Source organism: Lycium barbarum, chromosome 2 (assembly GCF_019175385.1).
Source record: "Lycium barbarum isolate Lr01 chromosome 2, ASM1917538v2, whole genome shotgun sequence".
NCBI lineage: Eukaryota > Viridiplantae > Streptophyta > Magnoliopsida > Solanales > Solanaceae > Lycium > Lycium barbarum.
Window position 1 is genome coordinate 133,450,453 of NC_083338.1, and position 15,082 is coordinate 133,465,534.

Consider the following 15,082-nt stretch of genomic DNA (forward strand, 5'->3'; position numbering starts at 1 on the left):
TGTGTCCGAATTCATGATAAAAATAAATTAATCGTCAAAAAGCTGGAAGCATTTATCGTTTTCTTGGTCTGCCTGCGGCCCCAAAAAATATGCGCTCCTATTTCAATTGCTAAAAGAGGTCAAATGGGTCAACTAGTTGGATCCTAGAAAGATGGATGTAAACAGTTGTTACTTTATTGGAAACTAATATATAGTTTGATGACCTTATTGTCCAAAAAAAATTATAAGTTACTTTAGTGGGATTTTGCTACAACTTCAATGACCATTTCAGGAATTAACTGAGTAACAGCTCATTGAAAGAAATTGCAAGTAGACTTCTTGTTTTCATGGTTGGGTTCAAAGTAGTACTCCCTCCGTCCCAATTTATACGACACTTTTCATTTTTTAGAGTTAATTTGACCAAACTTTGAAGCGAAATTGGATTAGATTAACTCAATTTTAAGATTAAAATTTATATATTTGAAAACTACATGAAAAGTACTATAAGTTGCAAATTTTCCTATATCAATTTGGTGAAAAAAATGTTGATCAAAGTTCATGCAATTTGAATCTCAGAAAGCTTAGAAAAGTACTATAAGTTGCAAATTTTCCTATATCAATTTGGTGGAAAAAATGTTGGTCAAAGTTCATGCAATTTGAATCTCAGAAAGTGAATAGTGCCACATAAATTGGGATAGAGGGAGTACTACATTAACCTTCAGTCAGCATATAAACCCAAATTGCTAGCTATAAGGTAACAAGAACAGTCGATATAAATTCCTATCGGGTTCAACTTTTATCCCATATTAGTTTAAAGAAATTTTTATATTATCAAGTCGCCAAACAGTAAATACAAGTAATTGTACATAATAGTTTGAATCAGTAAACACGGAATACAAGGCAGGCAGCCAGCCAAAAACAGGCTAATTTACACAAAAAATGTTAAAATTATTTACATTGTCAATGCGCATAAGTCAAATCCATCTGTAAATGGAAAACGACACATAACTAATGGTTCGGAGATTCTAAGGAAACAATTAGAAAAGGATTCACTATTCAGATCTTAGTTATGTTGACTTAATAACAACATTCAGGCTAAATGCTCTAAGTTACAAAAAGTGCAATCACAAAAGGATGAATAAAATTAGCAAACAATCAAGAAAGTAATTGAAAGGATAAGATAGAAGTACACGTAAAGCTAATATTCAGACTGCATTTATGCATAGTAAATGCCCCAGATCAGGGTTTTATGAAGAAGGGAACAGGAATGCACGTTCATGTCAATTTTTTTTTTCAACTTTTAGTGTTCATATTATGCAGCTATAATTCTTCAGACTTCACTCTCTGTCACTACTAATATTTTCTGTAAGGTGACTCTCTCTATTTAAAACTAGACATTCCCTTCCATTTTAAGGAAATCACAAGGAAAAAGAAGGGATGGCTGGTGGCACTGATGAAACTATAAACTCCAAGTAGACAATGTCTCACTTACAATGAAATTTTAGGGAACTATCAGACATCTTGAGAAATGCAGGTCAACTAAGCAAAGCTCAAGTTTCACGAGATGCCTGAATCTACTACTTTCGCTATAGACACATCTGCTTATTTTTTAGTCTGTCACCCCTTGTAGACCTCCAGACTCTTCAGCTACCAGTATGGACCTGTATGTACTATTAGTCAAGCTAGAGAAGAATATCCACACGGAACATTATGCTTGCTAATGGGTCGACTGATTTCCGTATTTTTCCATTCAATACACAATGTGTACTCACAAGATCAACATATATTCATTTGCCAAAACCTTCATCTGTTCTCTTATTAGTTCTCTCTTGATCACCACCCAGACTTTCAAGATGACATCTTTTAGAGTCAGGACTATATATTGCACTAGCTGTTGTAAAGACCTACTACAAAATCTTTCACAGCCAACATTACCTAAATTTTCAATTAGAATGTGATAGGGGGAAGAAAGCAAGACAAGTTAGAAAAGCCCATAAAATACATGGAATAACAGCTTGAAGATTGCCTGATGATTTAGGTTACAATTCAAAACACTCTTAATCAAATTCCACCCCATTGACAGTCCCGTTCTTATGTACAAAAGTACAAACCATATCCCCCTTAAGATATGGATATCAAGAAAATTGTACAAATCCTCCAACAAAACCTGTAATCTGATTTGAGTCTTATTTACTTGAAAAATAACATAACAGGAAATTAAAGCACCTCGAATTTTATAAATTTCAGCACAGTGCTATTGCGTGATCAGAAATACATGCCAAACTTTCCTCACAGAAGAGATATTCACGAGCATTATATATCACTCGGGAGAGGAGTACCGGATGCTGACGAAGATGGTTGCAAGGAGCGGATTTTGATATCGTATTTTCTATGAGTGGTTGTTTCACTGCCAGAGGCTGTATCTGATGCATCGGCTACAAGTGGGTAAGAAGAAGCACTATCATCATAAGCAATTCCAATATCATTACCACATTTTCTGCACTGAAGTTTTGTTCGCCGCTGGAACAATCCCCAAGAACGTTTGGAGAAAAAGAACGGCACACACTTGAATTCATCAACCTGAGTAAATCTGCTCTCGTCAATGGACAAGAAGGAGATCATCCCTTTCTTAATGGATTTTCCGTACTTGGAACCAATGGAAGCAGTATTTCGACTAGATGAGTTAAGGTTTAGCTCATATCCACAACTGCCACAGCTGCATAAACAAACAAATCGAGTTGATGATTGCGTGACTAAAGAAGCAGTTAAACAAAATAAATAAAGACAAAATATCTACTAAAGATAAAAACAAATGCCACAATCCACAATAGCCGGGGAGCACTTTGAGATGGGGTAAACACCTTTTAAGTAGACGAAGTTAGTAAAAAGTAAAAAAGCACCCGCGTTTCTCGGGAGTGCAGACTAAAAACTGCATCTCCTTTTTCAATATGATTTAGATAATTCAAGTGTCCTAGTTCTGCATAAAATGTGAAGCTTACATCACAATTACTTTACCATATATATTAGGTAGTTATGCTACTAATAGAACTTAGATAATGCTCAACCACATTTAAACCCTCGAAAATGATGTAGAGTTATTGCAATCTGTTTTATCTCATGGATAATTAGGAGTTCTTATTATAGATAATCCAAACAATAGATACATCTCCAGTAATCAGAGAAACATTCTAGCATAAACCATACTTAGGTAGACATATAGTCTCCGCTTAGTTTCGTATAGGACCATAACTAGGGAGATGAGCTTTTGTTTGCATCAAATCAACTGTTGCTAAGCCATGACTGACGTCCATTTCCTTTTTTGCTTTACCTTTTTTTTTGGATTTCAAAACAAAACAAGAAAAGCACAAGCTTAAAAAATGATGGCTTTTTGCAGATCTAATTGACAAAATAAAGGTAATGACAGCTTTTTATCTGAAAATCCAAAAGAAGAATATCAATCAGTGAATGGAGGAGTTAGTAAAGTAGTTGAGACTGTTATTAAAGGCTCGCTTAAACCTCACTTAAACCCTAAAGCTCAGTGAAGCCCGGGTTGTGCGCTTAGCCTCACTTAATTGACGCCTTAGTATAGGTCTCAAAGTGCTAAGGCATGTGCACCTTCATGTATGGGTTCTGTCTTTAAAGGAACTACAACATATATGTATATATAACTTGATTATAGTGTTTCCATTCATTTATCCAAAGAATTATTGTTTGTGTTTATAGTTATTTCTTGCATTACAATTCTATTTTTCATTCTTTCATCATTGCGCTTTTTTCCTCTAAAGCCCATGCTTTTATGTGCTTTGCGCGTAAAGCTCAAACCAGCTTTGGCGCTTTTCGTTTTTGACTAGGTAACAAAGGAAATAAAATCATCGTTGGCCTCTTTGCCAGGAAAATAAAATAAAGAAAAAGAACCCCTAGCCTGTTCTAACAATGATAAAATCTACGGCAGATAATTTTGTCCAAAATACACTATTGGCTGAGTAGTTAGATCAACCAGAAACACTTTCCAGTAAACAATATACATTTTACCTACAGAAAAAAACGCTTTCCAGTATATGGCTAAATCCTAAGCAACACCATCGAATCTTCAAAGAAGACGCGAGGCTATTTCTTTGCACTATAGGATACTGAGACTAGAATACAGCGTGTAGAATCACATCCATGAGCCCTAAAGTTAAGATCTTCAATGATTCAGTGAAAGTCAAACTTTTCATCCTTGGATATTGACAAATGCGAATGATTTCATCCTTCACGATAATAGATTTCTTCAATTTCTTTAACTCATTAAGAGCATTAAATGAGACACTGCAAAAGGCTAAGGTCAATTCATCTACTCACTCCTTTCCAGAACTACCTTATATTAATGACAACCTTCTATTAGAAGCAGCACAGTATATAGAACTATTTCGAGATATATTGACATACTACCGATAATCGGAACCTAGATAAAGAACCTCACGATTCAATGAGAACAAAATTGTCAATTTCTTGATCTATAACCAAAATAGGCCCTTGAAAAACAGTTCACACAACATCATTCTAATGGCAGACCGTAGCCACAACTTTAATGGTGAAGTCTCAATACGTGGCTATAATATCTCCAACTAAGGTGATTCACAAAGCAACCAACTTTCATCCATGAAACAAATGTTTCATGTCAATCAAACTCAATTTGATGTCAACTGAATGAACAATACATGCATTAAACCCCTCGCCCAACATGCCAAAGGAAAAGGAAGAAACGAAAACCATGATAGGATATAAAGAAGGAGCAATTATAAGGCAGTGGAAGATAATAAAAGAGGAAACTTAATTCCCTTGGTAATATTTTTTTTTAAGAGATAATTCATTTGTCTCCTTCCACGCTCCTGTCCATTTTCATATGCGAAGATCAAACTGCAATTTTCAACCAATAGACAGAGAAGCTTCCAGAGGATTTCTATTTGATTATTTAAGCTCAAACATGTTCATGAAACCTTTTGTTTTCTTTATAGGGTTAATAGGTTTCTTCAATTTAATTAGTTTGAACTTAAGAAATTATCTGTCTATTATCTACCAAAAGTGGTCGTATCCCTCATTCTTTCCCCTTAATTTTAGCTGTGATCTTCATAAGACCAAGAAAATGACTCGATTGTCTAAAAAATAACAATTTTAGGGTGACTGTCAAGGATTGAGAGTGTAATGTCAATAATCAAACCAGATTTCAGTCAAACATTAAACTTAAGACATTATTTGTCCAATATCTTAACATGCTGTCTATTGACCTAGAGGAAGCATATGATAGAGTTTCACAAAAAATCTTTTGGCCGGTGTTGGAGAAGAAATGAATTCATATTAAATATATAAATGTCATAAAGGACATATCCGAAGAAGTTAAACTTGTGTGAGAATAGTGGTAGGAAATATAAATGAGTTCACCATAATCGATGGTCTACACTAGAGATTGGCATTGTGTATGTACTTGTTTATTCTAATTATAGATGAATTAACTAAAAATATACAGGAAGTCGTCACATGGTAGTATGTATTTTACAAGCAATGTGTTAATTGACGAAACTAGCCAGGACGTCAACCAAAAGGTTGAACCATGGAGAAATAGTCTATAAGGTAAGTTTTTAGAACGAGTCGAAGTAAGATTGAAAAGTTGGATAAAGTTTTAATCATGTTGATAAATTTACTTTAGGTCCACTTTTAGCTAGGATTTTTTTAGCCTCGTTAAAGTCTTGCATATCAATATAAAATGTAAGAATTTACTAGTGTTAAAGAACCTAAATTTGTTTCTTGCTACTATATGTGGTTTATTGTACTTCGATTATCTTATTTATCTGTGGTAGCTGCTGCTCCCTTTTTTTTCAGACTGCTCTATTTTGACTTATTCGCTTTCTTTAGTTTCATTTGCATTTTGCTTTGAACTGCTTCTGCTTATCTAACCTTTCTCGTTGTGATTTCTCTTGAGCCGAGAGTCTTTCGGAAACAGCCTCCCTGTCTTCCGAGATAGGGGTATGGTCTGCGTACACTTTACCCTCCCCAGACCTCACATTGTGGGATTTCACTGGGTATGTTGTTGTTGTTGTGTTGGATCGAGTCGAGGCAGGTTTAAATGGAGCAACATGAACAGTGAGGATTTATATAGCTAACCACCAACTAGTTTCGGATTCAGACGTCGTTGTTGTTGTACTATCTTAAATGTCAAATCTAAATGTTTCCACTTTAAAGGACTAAAAGAACAAGACAGGTTTTTCCCTTTTCTCTTTCTTCCTTCTTTATGAAGTAAAAAGGAACGATAAAATGAGATCTCTAACTTTGGAGCAGAATGAAAAGATTCTAGGAAATTTTGTAACTTGAAATAAGTAGAAGATCAAGATGGATATTGAACTTAAAATGCAAACAAGTAGTTGAAATCCTTCAATAGAAGGAATGAGACTACAACATTGGGACAGGTACATTTTGTTTCATTGTATCAAATATGAATTCCTAAAAAAAATGTAATGTTTACCTAATAATTCAGTTTAATTTCTTAAATATAAGTTAGTATTTTTTTCAAACAACAAAATTAAGGACAAAAAGTGCAAGTACTACTCTATAAATAACATCGAAATTACACAGCATGTGTTCTTACTAATATGTGGAAAGACCAAGATGGAAATTAAACTTAAAAAAGAAGGAATTAGTATTGGATAACCAATTTCCTTATCAAAAAAAAGAAAAAAGTATTGGATAACCAATTCATCATAGTTTCACGAATCGATGACAGGTTTGACCTAAATAATTGAAGCCCATAATGAGCATATTACTTTCCCCCAAATATTTGAAATGATTAAAAGCCAGAAAGAGTTCCAACCAACCCATGCAGCAAATGATTCCAAACAACTAATTAGTGCACCTACCAAAACATGTCATAATGACAATTTTTTCCCTTTGGATATTAAAGTAAGATTCTTTTCTTATGAATTAAAAATGGAACCCCAAAACAGGAAAAAAAAACCTAATTCTAAAAACAACAAGTTCAAGTCAGCATCATAAGATTCTTCTTAAATTAATACTTGGAAGCAAAGATACAATAATTAATGCACCTAGTAGCACACTTAAACTCAAAAGCAAGTTCTATCAAAGTAAAAAACTCTAATTTAAATACAATTTTTTTTCATCAGATATTAAAGTAAGATTCTTTACCTTCAAAAAAAAATGTACCAAGAGAAAATAACAAAAAGAAAAAAAAAACCCAATTCAATGAATGAAAAGTTCATGTCAAATTAAAAGTGGGAAATCAAGAAAACAATAATTAGTGCACCTAGTAGCATACATGAACTAAAAAGCAAGTTCTATCAAAGTAAAAAACTCAAATTTGAATTACAAATGTTTTCATCGGATATTAAAGTAACATTCTTTACCTTAAAAAAAAAAAAAAACAAATAGTGTGAATGAAAAGTTCATGTGAGGAATCATAAGTTGGAATTGGAATAAAAAAAGAAAAGAAATAATTTGCAAATACCTGTAAGAAACATCTCTTCTAGAAGAACCAAAAGAGAGATTTTGATGATAATTAAGATACCCACTTGATGTTTCCATTAATTAATGCCACCCCCACCCCCAAATAGAAGTGGTTAATTAGCAATGGGCGGAGAAACTTAAGAAGGTGGTGTTTGGTGTTAATTTCCTACTAACTCAACGGCTTTAAGTTTTAATTGAAGACGGAGTTTGTGACGTCACGCCGGAGAAACAAGGAGGGGAATGAAAATGATGGGAAATAGGAGAAGGGGTTTGAGTATTTTGTTTGAATGAATGAATAGGACATTATGATGTTGTTGAACATGGGTCGGAGCTTAGGAGGTCCCACTAATTAATTATTTATTCTACGGTGAATTATGTTAGTAACTAGGCGTTTCGCCGTCAAAATTAAATATTTTTCACTTTATTTGAAATTTTGAAGTTCGAGTTTAAGGTGGATTGTGTTTAGTTATAGTTTTTGTAAATAATATTTGGTTGTTGAAGAGATAAGGGTCAAAAATATACTCTAACTATAACTTTTTTTTTAGTTTCATACCTAAACTATCGTAAGATTGAGAAAACTACCTAAACTATCATTATCTAGTTTACAGAATATGTCTGAACTAAATGTGTGAACTCACTCTCCAAAAGGCAAGTGAAGCTGAAATTTTCTCAAAAAAATTGTTCACATGACATAAGTAATGCTACGATGGCACCTACATGGAACTTAAAAAATAATATTTTTTGTGAAAAAAATTGTATATTTTAAAAAAAAAAAAAACTGCACTATTTTAAAAAAAAAAACAGCATTTTTATAAAAAAATCTGGATTTTAAAAAAAATGAAAAAAGTAATAATTTTTGTAAAAAAATATCAAAAAAATTAGAAAAAAAAAATGATTTAAAAATGGAAAAGTTGATTTTTTTTAAAATGTGAAAACTAAATAATCAGTTTTCTTATTTATTTTTTATTTTTTTGAAAACATAACTTTTTTCATTTTTAAACTATTTTTTATATTTTTTACAAAAATTATTATTTTTCAGTTTTTTTTTAAAACAATTTTTTTTTAATTCCATGTAGGTGCCATTGAGACATTATTTATCCACGTGGACAACACTTAACAACATTTTTATATAAAATGGAGAATGTAGATCACATGCCATTCAAGAATAATTTGAGGTATGTTTTGCAAACTAGATAGTGATAGTTTAGGTGGTTTTCTCAACTTTATGATAGTTTAAGTATGAAACTTAAAAAAAGTGATAGCTAGGGTGTGTTTTTGACTCTTATCTCTTGTTTGAATGTATTAAAAGTGAAAAAAGTAAAAACATGTTTTTAGGTATTCTTCAAATTTCAAACACAATTTCAAGTTGTATTTGGAATTTTCATGGCCAAACTATTGATTTTCAGATAAAGTGATAAAGTTTTCCGGAAGAACGGTGAAAATTCTCATGGCCAAATGGGTCCTAAATAAAAGAAAGGGTTTTCAGGAATTTTGTGTATGATTTTTTTTCTTTTACAGTATGATCATTTACAACAACACAAATTTCACAAGTGGGTTCGGGAGAATAAGATGTGTATGATGACCTTACTTCTATTTTTATGGAGTAGAAGGGTTATTTCTGATTGATTCTGTCACACCCCAACGAGGGGCATAACGGGCTCCGACCCATAGGCCGGGAACCACCTGATTTAACAGTTACCTTGAACATCATATGCCATAACTCAAAGAATACTTGCACGCATAAAGGACCCAACAGAAAAAATATGTACATATGCGATCCAACAAGGTCACTACAACATCACGAGTATCATAGAGCCGGCAAGGCTACATAACTTGCTAACTACGTACAAATGTCTACAGACCTCTATGGATTATAACTGTAGGAAGGATGGGACAAGACCTTGTCATACCTATATGTACAAATCAAAATATCATACCCAAAAGATTGTGGCTCCGGACCAAGTGGAGCGCACTGATTGCCACTGAGGGAAAATCCTACTGCGCTGGGTTGCTCGCCTGACTACCTGCACCTGCGGGCATGAACGCAGCGTCCCAAACGAAAGGACGTTAGTACGAATAATGTACTGAGTATGTAAGGCATGAATAACAACATAACAAGAGATACAGAACATAACATGAGTTAAGGATAACTTGTACATCTGATTGCCTCTCAAGGCGAACATCATGCATGCTTGGCTTTTCTTAGAAAAACGTTTCTCTCTCTCTCTCTCTCTCTCACACACACACACACACATATATATAGAAACATAAAATAGTAGTGCTGCGGAACGTGCAGCCCGATCCATAAATATATTATATTTGTACATCTGATTGCCTCTCACGGCGAACATCATGCATGTTTGGCTTTTCTTAGAAAAACGTTTCTCACACACACACACTACATAAAATAGTAGTGTTGCGGATCGTGCAACCCGATCCATAAATATATTATATTGCCGCGGAACGAACGACCCGATCCATAAATATATTATATTGCTGCGGAACGAACGGCCCGATCCATTTATCCCATATATCCCGCGTCCGGGCATCCCACGCCCGGGACGATATCCAACTGATCAGGTGGTTATGCGTATATAACGTCTGCCCTTTTTCCCCATATCCCCGTACATATGTATAAACATATATACATCATATCATATATAATACAAATAGCATGCATGAGAGCCCAAATAAAAGCTACAACTTTGTCGGAGTGACGTAAGGTCGGTAACCTCCGATTTGTATTATGGAACAATCATCATCGCTATATCTCACCTTGAAGGAACAATTATTATAAGGTGAGATCAACAACAATGAATAAAATCGAGAAAATCATGAAATAAGCTCAATAATCTCATAATAGCATTAAAATCATAAGCTCTAGAATTAAAATCATCATCATCATGTTCATCATAGAAAACATCTCATCTTTAGTATCATAAGAAGCTTTTAAGAATCATGAACTTCTAACTTTTGGAAGTAAGAAGGTTATGGAAATAGATATGGAATCATAACATAGGAATCATGCCTTTTGAAAGAAATGGACTAGCCTTAACATACCTTGGAGCTTAATTTTCGACTTCTCCAACTCACTTCCTGTCTTGTAATTTACTTAAGTTCGTTCGTAGTCACGTAATCTACATATAAAACAATTTACACTATTGTTAGGCTCATCCTTATATGCTCGTCCCAAGCCTTCAATTTAAACCCATTTAGAATCTGTCGAAATTCGGGCAACATCTCCCCTGGATATATGCCTAGCCCGAATTCACAATACCAACAACCAACAACAACAATATCGTCAAGATTCTACAAGATAAACATGTATATTTTCATCCAAAACTCTCTTCAAACTTCAATCCATAAGCCAACAACATCAACACAATAATTATGACTCTTATTCTCATAAATATTCCTAAATCAACATTAATAAAGAGAAATTCACACCTTCCCTTCACTAGAATAGGAAGATCCTCAATATCTACTTTGAATCCGGGCCAACTCCAACGCAAAACAAAGCTATAATCGCGACTACACGCTGTCCGAACCTCGATTAATACTCTGTCACCTAAAATTACTCAAAATCCTCACTTTTATGGTGTATATAAACCCTCATATGCTTGCTGAACTTTCTGGAATATTTGGGAAATTTTTGGTGGAGAAAAATGGGGGTTTTAACCCTTATATAGTAGGTTGAAGTCAGTAGCACTGTAGCAGTGCGTGACACTGTGCGTCCACGCAGTGCAGTCCCCTGCTCTGCCCGCCTAACTTGTAACGTCCATAATTCTCTACTCCGACCTCGTATCGACGAGCGGTTTGTTGCGTTAGAAACTAGACTTCATGAACTTCAATTTAGGCTTTTGCTTTGCTACAAAACTCCTCATATACTAAAAGATATTCTCCCTCAAAGTTGGGCCAATTGCCCCTCATATTTTTCTCCAAAATTCCAAAAACTTAATTTCCTTGATTCACTTGACCTTCAATCCTTTACATATATGAGCTTAAACCCTCGTAGCCATAAGATAGGCGCATGTAATCTCATATATCCTTGAAGGTAACTCCAATGTCCATACTTAAAAGATCCAACACTTATAAATCTTAACGTACATAATTGCGGGGTGTAACAGATTATAAATGATCCTCCTTCTTTATCTGAGCTTGAAACTGACAATGTAAACAAGCTCACACATAGGAATTATCTTATGATCATTTGATATCCTAAATTGACCGTTCTACTCATTAGATTTTTGATATTCTAAATCCACTTCCTCGACTAGTAAGATTTGCATGACATAGCCAAACCCGCAATAATGAAACTCTTTATCAAAATTTTCTTCCCTCTCAAAGCTTGAATGCGGAGATATTTGACTTTTTTAGAGTAGTTCAATTTCATTCATCCGATCACCCCAAAGGATGGTGAATGATTTCACATATCGGAGAAAGAGGAAGGCATGACATTTTTTTCCAAAAGCGGCAAGATTTGTAAAATAATTAATGGTCACATGGTCAGAAGTCAGAACTCATTGTCATGTTTATATACTCTTGTACGTATGCTTTGGTGTTAGTTGTCAATTTGATTTAGTACAGTGTGCTGTATTAGTACTAGACTAGAAAACAGATAAACTCATAAAAGTACTCATTCATTGAAGCATTCTTTTAGTTTGTAAAAGCAAATATAAAAGAATAGTCTGATAGGTCAATGTCAACGTATATAATACGGTAAGTTCAAGAGTAATTTTTTTTATTCCTTTAAATCGTTTTTCTGCTGTTACAACTTTTCCTATTCATAATTTTGCTTGGTAGTTTTATGGTTAACTGTGGTAACAAATATGATTATTATTTGTTTATATTTTTTTGTTTTAAATCTGATGATTGTTTTGGATCCCCATTAATCTGGATTCCGTCGAGAAAATTTCATTTTAGATGTTAGAAGACGACTATAGTTTAGAATTTGGAACCCTAAACTTGGATATAAATAGAGGGTAATTAGCAACCTATCATAACTTTTGGTGGTGAGTACGTATATTCGCTATATCACTTATAGTATTTTAGTTAAATTAGTCCTCACTGGTTACAACTGGTGTGGTCTATGCTAGGGCGAGTTAATTAATCAAATAATGATAGCAAAACGGAACTATATAAGTCATTTAATTATGTATTTGCTTAGACCTTTCTTGGAATAGATTCAAACAGTCAAGAAAATTCCAAAAAATCGTCTACGTAAAACTTTTCTAAAGAATTTTCAATCGGTTTAGAAACACCAAGGAATGGTGAAGCTACTTCACCTCTTATGTAATTTCTATATTTGTTTTATCATCAATTTATCATTGCTTACATATATATTCCAATTTCTGCTTTTGCTCTTTATTTAGCTCCACCATAAAATGATCATAACTTTCTAGAATATACATCATCACGCAAAACTTTAATGAAGAATATTCGAAAAAGACGAAAAGCGATACGAGACAAAGATCATTGGAATCCAATAAAAGCTGTTCATCTATTATAACCAAATCTAGCACATCCCAAAATTATTAAATTACTTTTTTTCCCATAAAACCCAAATACATAACCCTTAATTTTCTGCATGCACGCAAAGTCATCTTAAACGTGAAACTCCACAGCAGATTCAGGTGAAGGCGTGCCACAATAACCACGAAGAATATCAACTTCCTCAGCAGTAAATCCAACAGAACTAAGCATAGAAGGCCAACAATTATAAGTAATAATCCTTATAGCCTTGCAACAATCTTTTCCTAAATAAGATTCACCATTGAAGAAAAATAGTATGATCTCGTTTGTGCACGATTTTAACTCGAATAACGCGTTCCAGCACACTGGCATGCTAGCTTCTCCTCCTCCGTTTTCGCCTTCGAGTACTTGAAGTCTAGCAGCAATATCTTCTCCTGGTTTAATTTTGGACAAATTTGTTGCCATAATAGTTGTTGTTAGAAGCCATGAGACTAGTAGTATTAGTAGAAGTTTGAAGGAAGCCATGGATTTTTTAATTTTTCTGAAAATGAAATCTTTGAAATGGGAAGTGTGAAAATATAAAATACGTGGTATAATAGGGAGAAGAGAGAATGATGAAGTGAAATTTCGGACATGGTGATTTATAGGTGTGTATAGAGTAGCCATAGAGACAAATGTAACGGGTGTAGAGTTGAAGAGGCTGAATAATTAAGAATTTCGTAACTCTTAATGATAATTACTTTATTAATTTATGATTTCAGTTAATAATATGTGCATGGAATATGAAAAGTTTGAAACCTAATTATCAAAGTTTTTTTTTTTTTTTGATGGATTGTATTATTAATCATCGATATACTTTAGTTTGGAAAGGAATCCGCTTAATCATACACCTATCACGAAAAAGAACTATGGATTTTCCATCACCTACACAAGCTACCAAATCAATACCTAAGTTACTTATTTTAGACTGAATATTCCGACCTAAACTAGATGTTTTCCAGCCAATATAATCAAAGACTATAATTAGAATACAAAGGTCCTATAATTTGACATATGATGGCTCCAAAATAGTAGTCTTTGCACAATTGTTCCGTCTTTTGTTTTGAGTTGAGCAAAAGATATTTAAACTTGTTAGACATCAAATATCCAAATTCTAGCTATAGTATTCAGAGCAAACTTTTGCACCTTTTTCTTTGCTGAATTATAAGCTTCCACATATCAAGTTAAATAATCTTAGTTTAGCCACCGAATCTATATATAATATAATGCTAAGCATAAACAAGGTGATGTGACACCTCTATATGACTAGCATTCTTATTTATCTTTTTTCTCCTTTTTTTACATTTTTTGGTTCATTTTTGTACATAATCTACTAAGTAAATGAACTAATAAAAGCTTCATAAAATTATTGAAATCATACCCACATAGCAAATAACCAAGGCTATCATAAATATTTGCAATAAATCCAATTTACCGTTTGTATAAATCAGCCCACGTAGGAGCAATAAAACCCACGTATAGGAGCACTATAACATGACCGTAATGGCAATTAAATTACTATTGATGCATTACATAAATTTTGCATATTGCAAGTGCTATATGTATATCTATATTCAACAACACACTTTTAGGAATAAACTGCAATTTAGATGAATATAACTTTTCCACTCTCTTCCTTTTCTTGTAGAACAAACTTACTTTCAATTGAAGATGTTGTTTCAATATATTTCAATTGAAAATCGGTTTTGATATGAAAATAGCAGCATGAGGTTTAAAGAGACCTTAATCAACTACACAAATCATCCGGCTTACAAATTTTGCAAAAGGATTGAGAGTATAAGATGTTACAACAATTTGGAAATCATTCTTTGATTTCTTATTCCTTCGTGGGCATCAGATATTGTAAATTAATACTTTTTATTTCACGAGACTCTATCTAAAGTTTTCCTTTCATTTTATATTTGAAGTAGCAATATCGTTATATTTACTACAGTATTATTCATGCTTTAATTTGACTTGAAGAAGAAGAAGGCTCTTGAATGGGGATCAACTTGTGGTAGTGGATATCGACAAGAACTCGAAAAGAAATTATGTATTAATTTCAATTTTTTTCTTCTATTTTTAATGATTAAGGTCG

At 33.4% G+C, this 15,082-nt stretch overlaps 2 protein-coding genes across 2 annotated transcripts; both read right to left on the reverse strand.

Moving 5' to 3' along the window:
• Positions 1–1,958: 1,958 nt before the first annotated feature.
• Positions 1,959–7,764, reverse strand: LOC132627343 (uncharacterized protein At4g08330, chloroplastic-like). The gene is made up of 2 exons (XM_060342635.1): positions 7,475–7,764; positions 1,959–2,695 (listed from the first exon to the last, which is right to left on the reverse strand). Exons 1-2 carry the CDS (start codon positions 7,549–7,551, stop codon positions 2,293–2,295), a joined length of 480 nt encoding a protein of 159 aa, XP_060198618.1. The 5' UTR covers positions 7,552–7,764; the 3' UTR covers positions 1,959–2,292.
• A 5,257-nt stretch (positions 7,765–13,021) lies between these two features.
• LOC132627342 (egg cell-secreted protein 1.2-like) lies at positions 13,022–13,818 on the reverse strand. Its single transcript, XM_060342634.1, has one exon. It carries the CDS (start codon positions 13,609–13,611, stop codon positions 13,078–13,080), a length of 534 nt encoding a protein of 177 aa, XP_060198617.1. The 5' UTR covers positions 13,612–13,818; the 3' UTR covers positions 13,022–13,077.
• Between the last annotated feature and the right edge of the window lie 1,264 nt (positions 13,819–15,082).